Source organism: Hemiscyllium ocellatum, chromosome 12 (genome assembly GCF_020745735.1).
Source record: "Hemiscyllium ocellatum isolate sHemOce1 chromosome 12, sHemOce1.pat.X.cur, whole genome shotgun sequence".
NCBI classification, from domain to species: Eukaryota; Metazoa; Chordata; class Chondrichthyes; order Orectolobiformes; family Hemiscylliidae; genus Hemiscyllium; species Hemiscyllium ocellatum.
In genome coordinates this window covers 52,425,792-52,448,961 of record NC_083412.1, presented here as the reverse complement: position 1 = coordinate 52,448,961, position 23,170 = coordinate 52,425,792, and the positions used below count along the sequence as shown (strand labels likewise).

Below are 23,170 nucleotides of genomic sequence, written 5' to 3'. Positions count from 1 at the left end.
CTTCGTGGGAGTTACATTCTGGGAACCACTTCTGGCTCCAATCAGATTGGGCCATTAGCTGTCAGAGACAGACTGCCTTCTCAGCAAAGGCCAAGGTCCTATCTCCAGTCAACTTGTGACAGGACTTAGATTCCTTTTCCCCATTTCTTTTCTTTCTGATCCTTTGCCATATATGTCAATTATAGCTTTACAAATTCTTGAAGTCCAGCTCTTTGGGGGTGTGCAGTGAGTTCATTGTAATGAGATCATTGAATTCATTTTTCCACAAGCGTTACAATGCTAGACTTAACAGGCTGAAAGAAAAATCCTTCTATTTTATGTTCGGGCCTTATCTTCTGTACTGTTACATCACTTGATACAATGGGACTTTTGTTTTCGCCCCCGATCTCTACAAACATCACACCCAGGAATTAACTAAACCAAAGCTTCATGTGGGTTGCATTGTTCAGTCATTATCCTGAACACCAAAATGGCTCCCGCACATGCTCAGACATGGCCTGTGACATCAGCTTGTGTGTCAGGCCTCAGGATGCACTGCCACTGTCACCAGGCTATGGATGAGGTGGCCAGGAAGATTGGGGCAAGGCCAAGGTGTAGGCTGGCACTGAGCTTCCCCTCTTTGGCATTGTCTGTGAAGTAGATCTCCTTGGCCTCTGCTGATTCACCACACTTGCGCCCCTATCCCACCCCACTCTCTGCTGGCTCTTCCTGGAGCTGGGTGGCCATGCATCAGGGGTCAGGACTGTTACTGTGCCCAATTCCCCCTTCATCTGCTGTTCCCCATCACTGTCACTGCTGGGGAAAGAATGCTTCACATGCACAAAGTGGCATGATTCCCCATGCTCCCATCAGAGATCACATTTTGTATGTTCCAGTTGCAGTGCTGTGAAGCACTTGCATGGTAAACTCCTGTTGTATGTACAGAGCATGTTTATTGCATGTATTCATACTTTTGTCATTTATAAATGTCATTGACGTTCTCTTTACACAGACACACCCCTTGCACCACCTAGAGGTGGCAATTATAGAATTCACAGCCCATATTAAAACATTATTCGTACTAGATGCAAAACTACATTCATGATTGTTTAAGTAGACGAAATTTACATTCTTATGCATATAGCTTTGGAGACTTGGACAGCCTTAAAACGCTGGAGAAATATCATGAATGGTGCTGTTGTAATAGCATCCAAGTCCATTGGTGAGAAATTTGGTCCAATTTTCGAGCCTTTCAAAGACAAAATGCTCAGCATAAAATCACTAATTATCTCAAAACGAGCTATGGGGGCATGGCATATTCTTCTTAGGCTTGACACCAGAGTCAGGAAGCAATTGCACTTCTCCGAGTGCATACTTAGCAATCGTCCTCCAGGAAGTCACACCTTAGTGATGTCCTCAAAGTATCCATGAAGAGGTCAAACATCTCTGTTGACTAATGAAAGTACCTGGCTTCTGACCAACCAAAATGGAAAAATAGATTGGCCTTCTCAGAAGTTTTGTAAAAAGATCCCAGGACATTTGTTAACCAAGTAAACTTGATGCTGAAATAAGGTGCATCAAAATCATCTAGTGGGATAGTGGCTACCCTGATCAGGTCATTTCTCACTATACCATGAAGGCCCTAAGGCAGCCACACTTGGTCCTGGAAAGGTAAAATAGCTCAAAACATTTGAGCAACAGATGAAGCTTGCTGTTACCAACATGAGTGATGTTCATCACAAACAGGATGCTGCCATCAATACTAAAACACATAAATCAGCATTGTGATATATGAAACAAGCACAGAGAATGCCGGAGAAGCTCCGCAGATTTGGCAGCATCTGTGACGAGAACTTGCAGTTCTGAAAAAGTGTTATACCAGATCCTAAACATTAACTCTATTTCTTTCTCTCCACAGATGCTGCCAGACCGCTGAGTTTCTCCAGCATCCTCTGTGAGTGATTCACATTTCCAGCATCCACGGTATTTTGCTTTCATTCGAATGTGGTAAATGAACTTCAATTCCAGTATGATGTTAGGTGCGTGGGCCATGCTTCCCAGAGTCAGGCGGATTGTATCAAAACATCATTATCTACAGCTATTAGCAACAAGCAAGGGTTTTAACTGTACCCAACTCGCTATGCTTGCAGAACTCAACACAGTGACCAACATTAGATGTGATTCTGTAACTGGACAGTATTTGTTAGATAATTCTGAATGTATGAAGAATTACAGTGGCAATCAACCATCAGTCACGTTCACAGTGTTGCATATACTGGAAGCTACATACATTTGCAAACAAAAAAAACATGTACGTGCAACCGTGCCTGTTTCAACTCAACAAAATAAGCCACAGTCATCAAACTTAAATGTTCCAAATTCTTCCAATAATGTAAACTCTATAAAAGCCACTTGGGGAAGAAAAGTTCAAGGATCTGAGGATCCTCATGAGGTAATTCAGTAGAATCCCTTCTGCAAACAACTCACACTTGCCAGAACGATAAGGACACCAGACAAATAGTCACAGCTGAATACTGTTTGATGAATGCAGGCTGTAAGTAAACAAAACCAGAGACAGAGAAAACATTTGGCCTGTCAACTCAGAAACAAAACTGTGGAAACACATATTTTGTATGTCATACACTAAGGCACCTCCCAAATTGACCTGCTAATTTTTAATGTGGAATTTAGATCTTTTTAAAAGTGAATACACATTCTCCCTTCCTAAATACACTGGCACAAGGGAAAATTGAAGGATTATGCTTCAAAAGTTGTTCAGAGAAGCATTAGTAATAAGGCTATCACTAACTCAATAAATCCCTTCCCTCCCTGTATTCACTGAACTCTTTTTACCACAGATGTCTCAATTAGCGTTTATCGTAGAAATGTGTGTCAGTAGTAAATGCCAGTCTTCCATTGTATTTCTATTACGTTCTATGAAAGAACAAGCACACTTGGCATTTTAAATTGGCTCTCCAATTATATCCCCATAAACACAGTTTCAAAATAAAAGATACTTATCAACTAAAAAGGTTCCATGCAAAGTTTAAAAATCTGTAAAATTATTCTTTTCAATTACATCGGTGTTGGCACTAACAGGCAGACAGATGGACGGACGGATAGGTCTATCATTACAATACAGCAGGATGATGATGATGATGATGGTGCACTCAGTCTCATTGGTTTTAAATCCATTTTACATGTACACAACAGGAATGATTTTAATCTAAAAATGGAAGGGTTTGGATTGGGCAGGGCAAGTCTTCAAAGTCAGATTTACAATCTAGACCTTCTGCTAAGTTGTCTTAATGCCCCATATATGTGGGTTGGTATTTTGATGTAATAGTGAATCATAGACTCACAGAATCCTTACAACATGGAAACAGGCCATTTGGCCCACTGAGTCCACACTGACCCTCTATACAGAATCCCACCCAAACTCACCCCACCTATCCTATCTCTGTAACCCTGTATTTCCCATGGTTAATCCACCTAACCTACACATCTCTGGACACTATGGGCAATTTAGCACGGCCTAACTACCTGACCTGCACATCTTTGGACTGTGGGAGGAAACCGGAGCAGCCAGAGGAAACCCACACAGACACAGGGAGAATGCGCAATGTCCACAAAGACAGTCTCCTGAAGTTGGAATCGAACCCAGGTTCTTGGTGCTGTGAGGCAGCAGTGCTAACTGCTCCCCTCCACTGCTCCACTGATTGATCTGAATTGAATTTTTTACAGAGAACTTGAACAGTATATCCCAGTACTCCACAAAGAAATTATTCATTTTGCTGTAGTGGTTAAGTCACATGTTAGTTGTAAATTAGAAAATTGTTCAATCACATGACATAGAGGAAATGTTTCATCATGACTGCTTTGACGCTTATAATGAGGTACATTTGCCCCTCCTCCCCTTCTTGGTTAGAAACTTACAGAGTTCTGGTACTTTCTAGTTCTCCAATTAAATGCCAATTTCTCATTTATGACACTGGATGGTAGACATCAGTTTCAGCAAGGACAAACTGTATTAATACCAATTCAAATGTTTAATATCCATGTAGGGTAAAATAAACTCCTGTTCTCTGTGGCATCATTGTCATATTTTTAAACAGCACAATTATGCTGAATAGAGTGTTTGTTTGCTTTTTGGACTGGGCTCAGTTAAAACTATTCCATTTTCAGCAGCGAATATAATCCGGTGTGATTAAACTCTGCTGAGATCCAGAGAAAAAATGAACAGCATGGGTTCAGTTTAGGCATTTAAATAAAATCAAAACCATTGGGAACGCAATGGCCTAGTGGTGTCATTGCTGGTCTGTTAATCCAGAGACCAATGTAACGTTCAGGGGATCCGGGTTTGAATCCCACCACAGCAGATGGTAGAATTTGAATTCAATGCAAAAAATCTGGAACTAAAAGTCTAATGATAACTGTGAATCATTGTCAGCAAAAGCCATCTGGACCACTAACATCTTTTAGGGAAGGAAACTGCCATCCTCACCTGGTCTGGCCTACATGTGACTCCAGACACAGACTTGTGGTTGACCCTTAAACTAGGCAAAAGTGAGGATTGCAGATGCTGGAAATCAGTGGTGCTGGAAAAGCACAGCTGGTCAGGCAGCATCCGAGGAGCAGGAAAATCGACGTTTCAGGCAAAAGCTTGATGAAGGGCTTTTGCCCAAAACGTCAATTTTCCTGCTCTTCCATTGCTGCCTGACCGGCTGTGCTTTTCCAGCACCATTCTAATCTAGACGTTGACTCTTAAACCGCCCTCTGGGCAATTAGGGATGGACAATAAATCCTAGTCCAGCCAGTGACACACTTGTCATGTGAATGAATAAAAAAATTCAAGCTGAAAAGAACTCACTTTGACTCATCAGTATGAAAACTCCATAATGAGAGGATAACTTGAAATGTTCCTGCAGTGGTTAGATGGTTTATTAGTTGATGACCCTTCTAGCCAGCAGAGGGAGCAGCGGGGTTAGATGTTTGTCGTAAGTTTTGAATAATCAGATTCAATTTTCCTGTTTCACTATATTAGTGGAGAATCTTTAGCGATAGTGAAGCCACAAATGTGGTGTTATGATAGATATGGTATACAAAAGCCACTTATGTACTATATCAGTCATGCTCTCCTATGTGGCAAACAGTTGCTCTGACAAAAAAGTCATCAAAATCTACACGGAAAGGCTCAATGTCCATTGCTTCCAGAAATTCAAAGACATCACTTCAGCTGTAAGCCACAACTTTTCATTGAAAATTGAAACATTACATAGTATCTCAATCAGTAATATACATGTTTAGTGTGGTCATTAAATTTAATTAACTGCAAATAAACACAAATCTGATGTGAATATACATATCCAACATACACAATATTTCCTCTTGATTTATGGAATCATGGATCCAACAATAACAACTAAATGTAAAATCCCCATCCAGACAAAAGATGGTTCCTGTTTGTTTGATTTTTTATCCCATGGTTATTAATGCAGTTTATCTCTAAGTATCTTCTAAACAACAAAGTGATTTATGTATATTTTTTGCTAAGTACTTCATGTTGTCTCTGATGAACTGATGATCAATGCAATCAAAATTTGAAAATGCTCTATTTTTGTCTGCAAGTCTGGAAATTTGCATGCTTAAAGTGAAAACTATTGCTATTTAGTTTTAGAGTACATAATTCTTTTTAAGGACGCTCTTAACTCAAGGACTAATGTTACTAAGTTAACTGTGTGTATTTAGGGTTTGCATGAACGCCAATATGAAATGGTAATACTGTAGAAATGAGAAAAAAAATGGAATGAGTGGATAATGAAACTATAGGATCAACCACCAAAACCCTGATTTTTGCCACTATGGAAACTGTCTCCTTTACAATGAGGAGGATCTTCATAATACCTTATGCTAGCCCTAAACACAACATCGCTCATTTTCACAGAGGGGTAGTTCTTATTTTGCTCATGTATAGTTCCCCAATGACCAATGGCCAATTGTCATTGGCGGAGTGGACTCGATAGCCTTACTTCCACTCCTATGTCTTATGGTCTTATGATCTCCAATGAAGTTTTACTTTGGAGTTGCTAATGGTTGGAACCCAGAGTGTGGAGATCATACCAGGTAAGAGTTCGTCAATTCTCAGTGCATTTCTTTTGGATAGCCAGGGTATTCCTTTGGTGGTGGTAAAAACAATGACTGCAAATGCTGGAAACCAGATTCTGGATTAGTGGTGATGAAGGGCTTTTGCCCGAAACGTCGATTTTGCTGCACTAGGGTATTCCTTTGGAAAGCTGGAGTATTTGTGAGAATAAAGTCCCAGGACATCTTCGGGACAGGAGTCAGTGATTGCTTGGATGGGGGGTCAGATGTTCTTTGGGACTGTTAATTGTGACAAAGTTTGTGCTGTAAAGGTTCTATAAACCTCTTACAGTGGCCAAAATTGTGAGGAACTGTCTAAGCTGTCTAGAGATGTACATTTGTCAAGGAGTGTTAACAACTGTCACCCTGTCAAAAAATGTGAAAACTTGTCAAGACCCCTTGAGAAGGGGCAAAACTTGTTTTTCTTGGACAAGGCAGTTTTTCACAGTAGAGTGCAGATGGCAATATTATGACGTAAGGGAATGCTTGAGCTAAAATATGATTAAACTCATTGGGACTACTGAGATTGTGAAAGAACAATCCAAAAAAAAGGTAAAAGAGGTGTTAGGTATTTCAGAGTGCTGGTTAACATAAGCGATTAGAGGATTAGTGCTCCATGACTGATTTCCCAAACTATCATTTTCACAACAGATGCCAATCAAATGAGCATTTGCTGGGCAGCTCCAATTGATCACAGAATGCAAATGGTAGAATGACATAAGAAATAGGAACAGGAGTAGGCTGTTTGGTCCTCAAGTTTGCTTCCCCATTCAATAGGATCATGCCATTCTTCACGTCCACATTACAGACATTTCCCCATAAACCTTGATTCCCCTAGTCGGCCTTAAATATATATAATTACTCTGACCCCAAAGATCTCTATGGCAAGGGGTTCCAATGACTCACAACCCTCCTGTGGGATACAAAAGAGATTCACCAGGATGTTTCCAGAGATGGAACATTTCAGCTAATGAAGAGAGGCTGGATAAGCTTAGATTGTTTTCTTTGGAGCAGAGAAGGTTGACAGTGGAGCATGCAGAGGTGTGTAAGATTATGAGGGACATGGACAGGATGAATAGAGAGAGCTGTTCTCCTTAGATGAAGAGTTAATAGCAAAGAGGCATAATTTAAAAGTGAAAGGCAGGAAGTTTTAGATGTGATTTTAGGAAAACCTTTTTTCACCCAGAGGGCTGTGGGGGTCTGGAATGAACTGTCTGAGAGGGTAGTTGAGGTGGGAAACATTTAAACAGTATTTGAATGAGCATTTGAAGTATCATAACATTCAAGGCTTAAAGGCCTAGTATCGGAAAATGAGACTTGTGCAGGCATTAGTATACTTTTGGCGTTACAGACTTGACGGGACGAATGGTCTGCACTGTAAGATTCTATGATTATGAGAGAAGAAATTCCTCCTTATCTTAGTTTCAGAAGAGGAGTGCCAATTTAAGACTATGCCCTCTGGTGCTAGTTCCTTATTCTAAAGGAAACATTCTCTCAGCATTTACTCTGTCAAAACACGTAAGAATCCTGTATATGTCTTACCAAGATCACCTCTTATTCTTTTAAACTCCAATAAGTAGAGACCCAATCTGTTTAGCCTTTGCTCCTAAGGCAATCCCTCCATACTGGAGGTCATGCTGGGGAACTTTCTCAGAACTATCTCCAATTAAATAATATACTTGTTTGTTTATATAAGGCACTGAGAACATAAGTGAATATTTGTTTTTATAAGTTTGAGCAATTTCAATGCATTGTATGTTTCTTTGTATCATGGAGACTGTGTATTTCTTTAATAATGATGCTATTATGATGGTGACTATGTTTCTCATTGGGGGTTGTAAAGGGCAATGGGGATGAAATGTTCATAGCGGGTATGAGATGCCATGGAGATGGGTAAATTGGCATGGGAGATATGAGGGATCATGAGAGATTGGTAGATGGGTATCAGTCAGCACAGGGATTATAAATGGCTGCAGAGGTGGGTACAGGGAGCAGGATAAGGAGGGAAATTTTATACTTAAATTTCCATTTTTAATTTTGAACATAATGCTTGAATCACCAAACAGACTTTCCACCAGACTGCCTCAGCAACTGACAGCCTCCTCTTTTCTTCCTGGTTTGTCCACTGATTCCCATCCTCAGCTGTGTTACTGGATGGACTGCTGCTTACTTAGCATTACCTATGTCACTGATAATCCTTATTTGCAAGTTGCAGAATTGAAATGTTGCTCTCAAATTTGTGTCTAAAAGTCAAATCTGCTGTTTCAATTTATTCAGCGAGTTGTTTTGCTGTCTGAACCACTTCTGTTAAAAATTCATCAAAGAGCTCACGTGGAGTATACATTCTTGTTCTCAGTATCTGCCTCTTCTAGAAAAACTGCACTGATCCATGTTTTTTGAATTTTCTTCACTGATGATTAGAATGGAAGATATTTGCAACAACTCTGGATCTATCTGTGCCTTCCATTCTGTTAACAGTCTGAAACAATTCCTTTAAGCTTACCAACATAAATCCTAATAGTTTCCTTCTTTTTTTGGATTCCATCATAAATCATCAAATCATACAGTGTAGAGGAGATGCATTGGCTTATTAAGTCTGGACCTCCAAAAATACACTACCACCTACACTACTAGCCCCAATTTCCCACACTAGGCCTAAAGCCTTGAGACTTATGACGATTCAAGCACTCATGAAATGAGAGTCCTGGAAGTTCAATGAAATCTTCTACTGCTTATGCCTTGACCAGTTGGTCAGCAACAGTTTGTTTCTAAATCAGTTGTTCGCTTAGAACTAGCTGAGTTCCTAATGTTACCACAAGAATGCTGAGATCAGGCTGTGCATGTGGGCTTAAAATAGAGGAATGCTGATTTTGAACAATGTACACATTTCCAAATCTCTCAGACTCCTTGTGCTGCCTGTAGCATACATTTTCTTATAGTTTACCCCAGCTACACATGTAGTTTCATCTCCACAAGCTGTAAGCTCTGTTTCTTCAGCCATGGCATTTGATCTGATGTGCACTGACATACACAAAGTTTGTCAAATTCAAATCACTAACATCTCCAGCTAATGGAGGTAACTGTCTAAAGTGGGTATCGTTTTCTAATCTTTTCTAACTTACATGCACAAAAACATAAAAGATAGGAGCAGGAACAGGTCGTTTCACCCTCGAGCCTGCTCTGCCATTCCGTGTTGACAGTCAGAATTTTTATATCTAATACTAGGGGGTACTGCATTTAAGGTGAGAGGGGGCAAGTCCAAAGGAGATATGAGGGGCAGGTTTTTAAAAAAAGAGTGGTACGAGTCTGGAACATGCTACCGGGGTGGTGCTGGAGGCAGATAAAACAGGGACGTTTAAGGGGCTTTTGGATAAGCACATGAATATACACGGAAAAGAGGGATATGAACCAAGGGCAGGCAGAAGGGATTAGTTTAACTTAGCGTCATGCTCACCACATCATCGTGGGCCGAAGGGCCCGTTCCTGTGCTATATGATTCTATGTTCTATTACAACATCACGAATCTCATTTTCCAGCAGTCCAATATCTACTCTTACCTCTGTCTGACATTGTATATATCTAAAAGAAACTCTTGCAATCTTTTCCTTTACTACAAGCTAGCTTACCCTCATATATATCCTTTTCCACTCTTACTGCTTTTTCAATTGTCTGGATCCAGCACTGATCGTTGTGGCACATCATTGGTCTGAAAGGTAACCCTCCACCACCGTCCATTGTCTCCTACCTTTAAGCCAGTTCTGTATCCAAATGGCTAGTTCTCCCTATACTCCATGTCATCTAACCTTGCTAACAAGTCTACCATGAGGAACCTTGTCGAATGCCTTACTGAAATCCATATAGATCACATTCACAGCTCTGCCCTCATCAATCCTCTTTGTTACTTCTTTGAAAAGGTTGGTGAGACACGACTTCCCATGTTGACTAGCCCTAATCAGTCCACGCCCTTCCAAATAATGTAAATGCTGTCCCTCAGGATTCCCTTCAACAACTTGTCCATCACCGATGTCAGGCTCACCAGTTCGTAATTCTCTGGCTTTACCTTACCACCTTTCTTAAACAGTGGCACCACATTAGCCAAACTCCAGTCTTCCAGCACCTCACCTGTGGCTATCGATGATACAAATATCTCAGCAAGGGGCCCAGCAATCACTTCCCTAGCTTCCATAGAGTTATAGGGTACACCTGATCAGGTCCTGTGAATTTATCTACCTTTATGTGTTTCAAAACACCCAGCACTTCCTCTTCTGTAATATGAACATTTTGCAAGATGTCACCATCCATTTCCCCTCATTCTATATCTTCTTCTCTACAGTAAACACTGATGCAAAATACTCGTTTAGTATCTCCTCCATCTCCTGTGGTTTCATATACAGGCTGCCTTGCTGATCTTTGAGGGGCCTTATCCTCTCTCTAGTTACCCTTTTGTCCTTAATCTATTTATCGAATCCCTTTGGATTCTCCTTAACCCTGTTTGCCAAAACTATCTCATGTCCTCTTTTTGCCCTCCTGGTTTCCCTCTTAAGTATACTCCTACTTCCTTTATACTCTTCTAATGATGCACTGGCTCTCGGCTGTCTATATCTGACATAGGCTTCCTTCTTTTTCTTAACCAAACCCTCAATCTCTCTAATCATCCAGCATTTCCTACACCTTCAAGCCTTGCCTTTCATCCTAACAGGATCATACTTTCTCTGGACTCACGTTATCTCATTTTGAAGGCTTCCTATTTTCCAGCCGTCCCTTTACCTATGAACATCCACCCTGAACCAACCTTTGAAAGCTCTTGCCTAATACCGTCAAAATTAGCATTCCTCCAATTTAGAACTTCAACTTTTAGATCAGGTCTGTCCTTTACCACCGTTATTTGAAAACTAATAGAATTATGGTCGCTGACCTCGACAATTCAGTCACCTGCCTTGCCTTATTTTCGAAGAGGAGGTCAAATTTTGCACCTTCTCTAGTAGGTACATCCACATACTGAATCAGAAATTTTCTTGTACACACAAGATGAAGGAGCGTCGGTCCGAAAGCTAATGCTTCCAAATAAACCTGTTGGACTATAACCCGATGTTGTGTGATTTTTAACTCTGTACACCCTATTACTTTTACAGATAACTGAGAGCTCCTTACAAATTTGTTTCTCAATTTCCCACTGAGGGTCCATAATAGAATCCCAATAAGGTGATCATCTCTTTTTTTTATTTTTCAGTTTCACCAAAAAACTTTCCTGGATGCATTCCCAGGAATATCATCCCTAAGTACAGCCATAATGCTATCCCTGATCAAAAATGCCAGTTCCCCATCTCTCTCTTGAAGGTTACCTCAGAGTACAATGGAATCTTACTCAGGTGGGCCAACAGGCTCAGGACTGTCAGATGGAGTTTAATTTAGATAAATGTGAGATGCTGCATTTTGGAAAGGCAATTCAGGGCAGAATGTTGTAATGCTGCTTTAAAGTTTCAAGTGCTCCTTACAACACAGACAGCTGTTAAGATTGCCGAAAGAGCCACGTGGATACACGCCAGTCATTGCAAACATAAAGCTGGTCCTGAGGAAACATCGGACAACACCAGAACCAATTAAGTGCAAGTAGTTATTAGAAGCCTCATACAAATATGGGGCTGCCCAGCTCACAATGTGCCCTGGTAGGACTTTTCATTAGGGCAGGGGTGTCTGGGTACAGCCGCAGACGGTAATTTTAACTGAGGGTGCTAAGAGGACCTTCACATGCGACCATGGCCATTTAGAAACCAGGATGACTATAAATGGGATAATAAATATTTATGCAGGGATCCTTGCAGTGCCGGTGAAGGACACTTAGTAGTAGCCACCACGGCCAAAGGGACACCTGATACGATAGTCGGTATGATCAAGGTATAGGGGCATGGATGATAATATCCAGGACTCAGAAGAGCGATGAGGGAATCTGCTGGTGTGGAGTAGATAGACCCTTCTTCGACACCTATAAGCAGGTGAATATAGTGGTACAGTCGCTCCCCCCACCACCACCAACCCCCGCCCCCGCCACAGCCCCCTTCCACCGAGATGCAGTCCAGAAAGTCCTACAGAAGATAGTAGCACCAGGGCATGGCAACCAACCAAACCAGAACATGGACCTAACCCCAAGTAGGGCAGAGGGCATTAATGTCGCACCTGAACCCAAAGGGAGTCGGCTGGGGCTACAGAGCGAGTCTAACACGTTAGTGGAATTGGCCCTTCAGGAGATAAATGGTGGAAATGCGATGCCAATAGGTTGGGAGGTGCGAAGGGCCATTGTTAGATGTGAAGGGAACAGAACATATGCTTTGGCCCTAATACAACACCGGAGATTAGACGTTGCACACAACCCAACGGTGAACTGCCAAACCAATCACAGAGATCCTGGCAAGAAATGCTAGCTGCCTGCTTCCATGGGCAGCGACTACCCTGGCTCTGATAGGGGAAGCAATTAGGGCAAACCTTGCACCAACACCCGAACTCAAGGCTAACTGCAGTCCCAAAGCTGACACGCTTCTGATCACAGCCTTCCACATAGTGAAAGGCAGGGGAGAAACGTGTATTCGCACCAATCGGGGGAGACTCCATTTTGGGATCTCCCAGTATACTATGACGAATAATGATACTTGCTCAGCAACCTATGCAAATGGTATGATCATAAATATTGCTTGTTCCTTTATCAATAATCAGACCATGATGGCCGGTACAATATGGGCCTGTGGAGAGAAAGGGTACCAACACCTTCCCCTGGGATGGAAGGGGTGCTGCTACCCCGCGGTACTGTCCACTGGCACAACAGCATTCGTCCCAAGGGCCGGTAACTAGACGCACCCGAAGGGACACCCCATGGCATTGGAATGGGTACACACTTGCAGACCCCTGGACTACACCAGGAGTGAACATTGAGTGGTCTATTTTCTTGGGAGCAGGGACAATGGTAGCAATAAACAAGATTAATGGCCTCGCATATAGTGTATTACTGTTAGCTAATGAGATGGAGGAAGGCCTAGCACTCATTAACACTGAGTTAATGGCGGTTAAGAAAGCAGTGATACAAAATCGACTAATGCCTAGATATACTGACGGCCGAGAGAGGGGGTGTCTGCACAATGTTAGGTACCTCATGCTGTTTTAATATTCCTGATAAGTTCCAGAATATCACTAATGTAATCAATCATATGATGGCAGCAATCCGACTGCCTCCCCCAGCAGACGACTCCTGGTTCCGATGGCTCACCTCCCTTTAGGGAGGATGGGGGTATTGGATCCTACATGTTCTACTATTGTAGGACTGGTCTTACTCATAGTGCTTTGTATAGGACCCTGCTTGTGTACCTGCCTACGCCACTTGCTTATGAGTGCAGTAGGATACCAAATGGTAAAACTACCAGTGGCCCCATGGCAGAAAGATCCAATTGCGTGGACCCCATCCTACGTGACGTTGACAAGTGTGACGTGTGAACATGGGCTGTGTACACGGCACACCAGAGCAAGTGATGAGCAAGTAACAAGCTGTGACACAGGTAGGTGGTGTCTGAGGAAAGACCTGATGTTCCCTAAGCATTTTTGATGTATAGCTATTCTGGCTCTTTTTTTTTGGTTGTTGTCTTTGTTGTCATAAAATGACAAAATGTAGTGGAAAATTAACAGAATTAACATTTACTGTGAAATCTGAAAGAGAATGCCTTGCTAAATTTAATACTTTTCTGAACTTTGCAAACACTTTTGCTGAATTCTGCAGTCGAGGAGACAGCTTGTCTTTGCTGAACTTTGTAAACATTCAATCCGGCCTTGAGAGCAGCTGAATTCAGCAAAAGAGCTAAGGAAAACATAAAGACAGTTATGTCCACGGCAAGGGAATGAGAAAATAAGAACTCGAATGTTTCCTTGAGCGCGTGATAAGAATGGTTTACAAGGAATATGTCAATTTTGTTCATTGCCCTTACACAAAGCATTTTTGCCAAGTGTATTGGTCCTGCACGCAGACGGTTAAAAATAAAGCTTTTTCTTTGCTCTTGTTAGCAGTTGAGTCAAGTCGATTTAATTTCCATGACAATGTAAACACCTAATGAAGGAAAAAGTGAGGATTGCAGATGCTGGAGATCAGAGTCAAAAGGTGTGGCGCTGGAAAAGCATGGCCAGGCAGGCAGTATCTGAGGAGCAGGAGAGTCAATGTTTCAGGCATAAGCCCTTCATCAAGAATGTGGCTGGTGGGGTGAACAGGACTGAGAGATAAATAGGGTTAGGAACTGGGTTTTTTTTGGGGGGGAGGTTTTCGATCCTTGTTGCAGTTGGAGGGGTGGAGGATTGGAGAGTGGAACCCCCAGTGTCCTCACCTTCCACCCCACCAGCCTCCGGATACAACACATCATCCTCCACCATTTCGGCCACCTACAGTCAGACCACACCACCATATTTCCCACCTAACCCCTTTCAGTATTCTGCAGAGGCCATTCCCTCCCTGGCAACAAGCTTGTAAATCTTTTCTGAACCCTTTCAAGTTTAGAACATCCTTCCTAAAGAGGGGAGACCAAAATTGCACACAATATTCCAAAAGTAACTGAACCAATGTCCTGCATAGCCTCAACATAACCTCCCAATTCACATAGGCCACAACAGTCACAAGGAATTTAGGAAAAGACAATCGTGCTGTCTTAAACGGATAAACTTTCTTTTAAATAATGCTATAGTGAAGGATCATGGTCCATGGATGAAATAGCTTGCATGCTGTTTAAGAGAAAATTGTTACATGAAAAACATCAAAAGCAAAGAGGAAATCAAGACATAATAAAGCTCTATCTTAAATAGTTAGAATATGTTATATTAACTGTAATACAAAGCAATATAGTACATTCTCTACATGAATTTGGAAGCATTAAGAGGATTGAGGACAAAATTATTACACTCCCAAAAACCGGTTTATATTCTACTCCTTGTTGATAAATCTGGGTGAATAATGTCCTATTTTCTTTTCCAGAACAATAATGCTTATACTGTTTTGCACGTCATAATAAATACTTAAATACTTGAACTATTTTATCTAGATATTTTCCCTGCACTTGTACATAACCAGGGCAGGTTTTTGTTTTCCCAAGAACAATGTAGGATTAACAATATTATCTTACTTGGCTAATTCTTTTAATTTCAGATTTCACAGCATTAAAAAATTCTGGAAATCAAGATATGCACAAAAGACTAAAAATATAATGTAATATAGTTTGTGTTAAGTGATAATAATGTAGGTTACTGCCTTTACAGCCACAAACAAAAATAGCGCGAAGATTCTTATTCAAAATGTTTCCTGGCTGATTTCACTCTGTTACTATACCATACTCTCAAAAACACTTTTGCAAGTGTTATTACTCTGATTATAGTCATTAGAACACTTAAGCAATTTCACCCTCACTCGAGCAGTAATCAACAACTGTACATGAAAGGCACACCTCCTAAGGAATATGTAGATCAGAATTATAAAAAATTCAGGAATCAGACAATATAATGCGTAAGGACTGGCCTTGAAATTACATTAGGTTTGGTGATAAAATTTGGCACACAGAGATATGAAATTAATTTCTATCAGAAATTATTACAAAATAATGGGGAAGAAATGGATTCATGTAAAAATACAACATGACCAACAGATCTGCAGGAAATTGAGGTAAGTCTGCCAAGTGGCACTCAAAGCAGCAGAAAATAAACAAAATTCTTATCAATATTTTGTAAGATAAATATTGTTCGTAAAGGTAGTTGCAAAGGAATAATCTGCAACCAATGTCTATTCGGAGCAGTCAGTGGATCAAATATGAAACAGAATCTTACATGGAACAGAATCTTATACAAAAAGCAAAAACAGCAAAATGGATGATGAATATGCTGGTGCTTTACAGGTAAAATAGAACACATCTTTATTTTGTCCTGAAAAGGTATTTTCTTATGATTGAGAACTATAGGACTGTTCACTTTCGCTTGTTTGTCAGATCAAATATTTGTACCTGGAATGAGAACACGAGGTTGAGAAATATTTTCAAGCTTCAGTAGGGGATAGATGTTTTAACAGTGTTAGTTGAAATCATTCTCAGGCTGTGACAAGTCCAGGAACATTTTGTTTCTGGTGCCTTGAAGATGCCAACTAATTTTAAGCTCTTGTTTATGCAACTTCAAAACACAATAGAGTGCAAATTATTACACGGGCTGGTTTTTGTGGTGTAAAACTGGTGTAGCAATGACAAATTGAGTTTGGAATAGTCCGGATCTAATCCATGTGCATCTTTGAGATTAGTTAAACTAACATGGCCCATATTTTAGGTGTTGAGCCGTCATCTAAAACAGGCACCCTTACATATGGTAATGAGGGGCCAAGGCCTGTTTTAGAATCCCTCTGGGAAGGTTTGTGATGAGTGGAGCAGATGCTGCAGCAGCTGCTCTCAAAAGGAAAGGTTAACATTACTTTAAAAAAAAACTTTCCTTTGGTGCTGATCCAACTCTGCTCTCCTTGCAATCAGATTCCCTGTCTCCTCACACCAAGCCCCAAAAGTTGTTCCAACCCCACCCTCTCACAGGATTTATTTTCAAACTGCTTTGGAGAGAGAAGCTTCCACAAACACAAGCACAGACAGTGACAGGCCAAGTGAGCAATGCAAAAGAGTTTTCACATTCTATTATAGCCAGTGATTTTAATGCTTCTTTTCCCTTGTGTGCGTGTGTGGTGAGGGTGGGGTTCAAGATTCAAGCTAAGATACCAATTCCATGGATATAAGTCTCACTCTGGTTACTATCGTTGACAACAGGGCAGCAGGTTTAGCAGAATTCAAACTTTTGTGATTGACTGCCAATCTGTACTGAGAATGGAGTGTGAATACGACACCTAAAAGCTTGGCCCAGTTAGACAGTTGCTTCAATGTTAAAAAGAGGGCCTTAACTCCACTAACATGTGAAGGCGACATGAGCATTTCATTGGGGCTGCTAGCTGCGAGAGTGGGTAGACACGTTGATCCCAGGTGCTGCTGAGCTGCACAACAGGGGCAAAGTACCGAAGGAATGGGAGGATGGAGAATGGGACAATGCACAGGGAGACGTTGAGTTGCCAGTGGGAAATAGTTAGAGCTGTAATTGGAGGAGGTGTAAACACAGGATACTGGGAGCAGTTTCTCCAGTCAAATGGCAGAATATTAGAATGGGGCACAGTGGGTCCAGTCTCCCAGAGGGGATTTGGTGGCCAGGGTCACACAGAATTTTATCCCGTAACCAGGATGCACTGCGGGTAGTTAAATTAGTGTTTAGTGAGAATCCTGCCCCTCAGTAGCGGGAAGTCTCACTCTCTGGAGCTGTCAAAAAATCAGTGTGGGTGGCACCTGGCATGAGCTAAACTCAGCAGTGAGTGCTGCCTGGTTTGCAACCAGTGCCAAAATGCCCACGGATCCTGGACAGCTAAGACCGTGGGGTTAGGCAGGGGAGGATCAGGCATCTTGGAGATTGGGTGGGGCGACATGGGGTGAAGTATGCTTTGTAGTGCAGGGCAGAGAGAGGGAGGGAGTATATCACCTTCTAGTGGGGGAGTTTTGATGCTGATGCACAAAAGGAGGTGCCTCAAATATAGTAGCCTGCTCCTTGCCTCCTAGCATTTATTAAAAAAAACTGTTGTCCATTCTTGTCCTTTGTATTATGGCCTGGACAGGATAATATGGCTTCAACGGAACTTAGAGGAAGTTCCATTGCCCTTTCCTTATTCATTTAGATATCATGGTGGGTTGGGCAGCTCATGTTGACACTCACCATTCTTCACATAATGGGGATGAGCTTGGGGCTAGATGAGATGGTTGTGAACTGGGTTCCTATCCTATTTCTTATATCCTCCAATCCCGTACCCAAAATACACAAGCAGGCAATGTAAAGTCCAGCCCCTAAATTCTGTCTCTTTCGTGCCTGGTGTTCCAGCTCCCCCAATTAAGGCATCTATCCATCTTGTCCTTCTTGCTCCTCCAATTACTGACGGTGTCTCTGGAGAGATTTGAAGGAACAGCGAGCATAGTGGAGATAGAATCTGAGATTGGAGAAGTTGCAAACATAGGATGGACTGACTGACTGTTTAAGCTCATTGCTTAACATATGCTCCTGATGTTGGAGGATATATTTAAAAATGTTGATTTATGAAGTGTTAATGTTGGAAATTTCTCATCTCATAGAATCCCTACAGTGTACAGCGTCCCATCTGTAGTTTGATGTGCTTTGCAACCCACATTTCATCACCTTCTTCATCTTTCAAATGTACACAATGACAGAATTCTCCACTAAAATGCTCCAAACTGTACCTACAACTGACAGGGTACACCTCAAACCTTCAGTGAAAAGTCGTGATAAAAGTTAATTCTGGAGATAACGTGGCTGAGGAAAAATTGTCAGTTCGTAATATTCTCCTAAAAAAACACAACATCTCTTAAAATATCTCCATCCCTGTGGTGCTATTTTAGAAAGAATTATTGGGAAGCTATAATATTATGTGTGAATATGTATCTCATTAAAATACATCAATACACTGAATTTAAAACCAGAGTATTTGCTAGATATATTCACTGGGAGTCTTGTTTGTAAATAACTTTTCAAGATCAGGAGAGTTTCTCTAATTTGTCTTTCCATGATCAACATCTGAGGTATTGAGGATGATGCTTTGTAAGGAGGTGCTGTGAAAGCCATATAAACAAATGAGCCTTTAATCTGAAGCCACATAGACTAGGAAAGGACGGGAAAGTGAAACATATGATTCTGGGAGACACAATGAAGGATGCGAGGAGAGAGAAAAAGAGAATAAATAGGCAGAGAAAAAAAGAATGGCAGTAAAAGAAATTGAATTGGGAGCATACTGAAGTATAGAAGTTAGACAAAAAAAGGAGAGTGATGTTTATTGTATAAGCTGACTGGGACCAGTTGCTTTTCTTTTTAATTAATGGAGTTGTTTGAGAGTCATTTACTACCTGGCATGTGCTTTTTCATAGTGCATTTATAAATTTTTAAAATTTACTTTACCAAGAGATCTATGTTGGGTGTGTGATTAGAGGATGGTACAGCTAAACTTGTACTTGGACTTGAATTCCTTATAATTTAAGCTTGGATTCAAACTGTAAGGAGCCAGACTTTAGATCCTTTAGGCAAGATGTTAACTCACTCAAAACCAATTCATTTACACAGAGATATCCTCAGACCCGTAAGTCTGATGTTTAAAGTAACCTGCAATGTTAAGCCTTTTTTTTATTTGCTTTGGAGATGCTGGTGTTGGACTGGGGTGTACAAAGTTAAAAATCACACAACACCAGGTTATAGTCCAACAGGTTTAATTGGAAGCACACTAGCGTCGCTCCGAAAGCTAGTGTTCTTCCAATTAAACCTGTTGGACTATAACCTGGTGTTGTGTGATTTTTAACTTTTTATTTGCTGGCATTATTCTTTTTCCAAGGGAAAAGACAATGATCAAATCGAGCATTAACTCATGGATTTATTTTAAAATCATTCAACTATTTTTCCTTATATTTCATGTATCCGATCAGCCTGTTTTTAAAAACACCAATAGAGATTGTTTCACAAATAAACATGCCCCAAAACTCAAGGCTTTTCCAATCAGCAAAGTGAGGACATTTAATCAAATCTCTCAGGACTGTCTTAAAACTCAGGATCCAGAAATAAAAGAGGAAAATATGCTGAGTCTATAAAGTCTTCCAAACCGAATTATTTCTAGAAGTGCATAAGACCACTTCAAAAAACTGTTGTATTTAAACTTTACAGAACAGTATGTTAACAATTTCACTGCATTAACTACTGACAAGACAATGGATAGACAGAACTGTATTCAAAATCATACAATTAAGGATAAATTTTGCCATTCTGTCATTTTTGAATAAGGTACCACTACACGAGATGGAATTTTTCTGAACAGAAAAATTCAAACACTATCTTTACCCCCACCCTCAGAAGATAAAGAATGACTCTTTTTTAATCTGACAATGGTCACAGAGCAGTTATGCTTCTTGACTAGAGTAAACTATAATGACTATAACCTTAACAATTGCCAGAAACAGTCACAATGGTAACCATTATTTTCACTCACCTGTTAATGAGAGGAAAAAGAGACACAGCCAGGTATACGGATGGGTACCACTTAAGTGGCTTGATTTCCAGCGTCAATAAAATCTGCACATATATAAAAACAATAGTAAACATGTACATTTCTGTCAGTTTTAAATCTTTTCTCACAACTGTATCAAAACACAAGTAGTCCAACAAGAAATTCATTAATAAAAATAAAAAGAAAGCAAAATCCGTAGTTGTATTTTAAACGAATTACACACACAGTTCACGAGGCATCTGGCTAGTAGTGAATTAATCCTTGTATTAAAAGATAAATTATTAATGACTGCAAATGCAATGACTCAGAGGAAACCTGCAATGGTGATGGAATGGACAAAAAGCACATCAAAAAGGCAGCTTCTCTTTTGAGTCATTAGATTCTGTCAACCATAGCAGCGGTCAATCAGTGTGCTCAGGTTGAAATATTTGGGGCAGGTAAAACAAAACGTGATCCCATAGCTGATTAGAGATGTCTTGTTAAAGGACAACATTGGAGTTATATGGTAAATCTAACAGCACTGCAATATCTACTGGTCTAATTTTACTTTAAATATTGCTAATGTTTGATAACATTAAACTATGCAGTTATCCTTTACACAATCTATAAAAGCAACATAACATTTTGACCATTACATGTGCCAAGAAGACTTCTGATCATTAAACAGATTTGTCCAAAATGTAAACTACCCTTATGTCAATCATCCAATCAAACAAATCATTCTATGTCCTTGAGGGCCTAAATTTATGTAGTGAGGTCATCCTTCAAAGGAATCATGGCTGAAAGTGCAAATCCACAACAAAAAAGACTACTTTGCATTCAGTTGTACAATTTTGCAGAAATTACTTGTGAAAATGAGATGCCAGCCATCTGTTGACAAAAATGCTTTGTAGTTATCCCATCAGCCAGAGAGGGGCAGCATTCACCTATTAGTACTGCAGAAATACTGTATGTTCTCATTCTTCATCCTTATTACTAGCACATACATTTGCACATTTATCCTCTTACCAGTGGTACTTCCCAGAAACCAGCACTGAAATTACCTCAGCTTAATCACAATAAATGAGTTTATTCACATTTAGAGTATGGTTCAGATCCAGATAAGTTGAAGATGATGTTGACATTTTTTCAGAAGAAGCTGCATTTTTACTTTTAATGCAATCAAAATCACACAATAATATTCTTTGTACATTCTGGATTGAAGGATGTATGTTACTTTTCAATTTGAAATTATTTGAGATTGCAGTTTCTCTATCTATAACACAAAACTTAACACTGCAGTACAGAGACTTGGACATCTGGATCAGCTACAAGTTACAGTTGCACCACCAGAACAATGCAGTGCTCATTTATTACAACTGAATATCAATTACTCAAGCCACAGAGCAAGGCCCACTTGCGTTTTACATTCATGTCCTGAAACTGCATAACTATATTCAATGTTGATCTGACACACACAGCTTAGGAGAAAAGGAGTTCATTTTTAAAACTCATATCCCAACAGCAAATGACAGAAAAAGAATTTTACTTAGGATCTTTAATCCAAACAAGCTGAAGTGGTCTTCTTTCAACCAATCTGGCTTGGCTTTGAGCCTGTTCTCAGAGCTGTAAGTCCAATGTTAAAAGCATAGAGCCCAAGACTTGTTTTAAAAGTTTATATGTCCCCAAAATCTGGAAGATCTTAACCAGTAATTTATAGAAACTTATCTCAGTGTAAGGTGTAATCTCATCTGAACTGTACCTTGCTTCTTTCTCTTTCAGGATCATATGGGCCAGACCAAGTTAAAACCTGTATGAAGGAAAAATGACAGAATAATGAGTGAAAATTTAAAAACAATTTCTATAACATATCTCCCCAATGCCTGACGCTTCAGAGATACCAGGATCAATCGGTCTGTAAATGGTACCTGTGCAACATGTACACACTTCCACGGAGAGTAACAACGAACAACAAAACCATTCTGCTGCACAAGATGTGGTATACCAGATAACTAGGCTGTTTAAACAGCCAGCTTCTACTGCCTGTACCACCCAGGAGCGGAACTACAGTACTCGGCAAAGCGGGTATCAAGATTCGTGGGTGGTCTGCTGCATAACTTCACCCACCAAGACAGCCAATGAGCTGGTAACAAGAAAGAAGGATGGGAAGAGACAGTCAACACAGCAATTCTCTATTCGTCAACAGTCCCACAGCTTACCTTCCTTCCCTACAGGCCATCATAGTGCTCATTAGCTATATCCCCAAAATAAAAACCAGCACAAAATAAGCATTTTAACCAAATTAATAAATCAAACCCAACTACATAGTGCACTATCTTCAAGTAGCAATCCTTGTGCGTTCCCTTATTGTCAATTCTGAGAATTCCTGTGCTCCTATTCTGTGCTAGCTTGGTAGCCATAGATTATCTAGTGGGAGATGGCTGGCCTTCTTTGGAATTTGTCCTCAAGGGGCTCTAGGTCTCAAAGGCCTGCTTTCAGAATGCACCCTTTGCCATTGGTTATAGCAGTTTGGACTGAGTGGCTGACTAGCAATATCTAGCATATGGGTGGAGTATTAGTAGCGGGAGGAGAAAGGTGATCATTCAGGAAGAGGACAGTAGGTTTCAGTTGGACAGCCTGTGCCATTCTCCTGGGGCACGGTAATCCTTGGAATGTTTTGCAGGACGTGTTGGACAGCTGAGACCCTGAAAGCCCTTTGTGCATTGGTACCTATAGCTGTGACAGCAGCAAACTGAGCCTGGGTTACAGAAACTTGAGTTTTTACTGCAGCACTCAGACAATAAGTGGCTTTTGTTTGTGCTGCAGTGGATGCACACACATTGGTCATCAGATAGTGCATTTATGTTGGGTCCACAAATATGCTAAGGAAAAGAAGACACACAATGCTGGAGAAACTCAGCAGGTCTGGCAGTATTTGTG

At 40.6% G+C, this 23,170-nt stretch overlaps 1 protein-coding gene across 4 annotated transcripts in view; it reads right to left on the bottom strand.

The window, feature by feature from the left end:
- Positions 1-23,170, bottom strand: part of si:dkey-100n23.5 — a 223,846-nt gene that overhangs the window by 37,371 nt on the left and 163,305 nt on the right. For all 4 annotated transcript variants that reach the window (XM_060833050.1, XM_060833052.1, XM_060833049.1 and 1 more), the window contains 2 exons: positions 21,993-22,040; positions 20,234-20,316 (listed from right to left, as the gene is read on the bottom strand). In XM_060833050.1, coding sequence (XP_060689033.1) covers positions 20,234-20,316; positions 21,993-22,040 — 131 coding nt within the window. The remainder of the gene's footprint in view (positions 1-20,233; positions 20,317-21,992; positions 22,041-23,170) is intronic.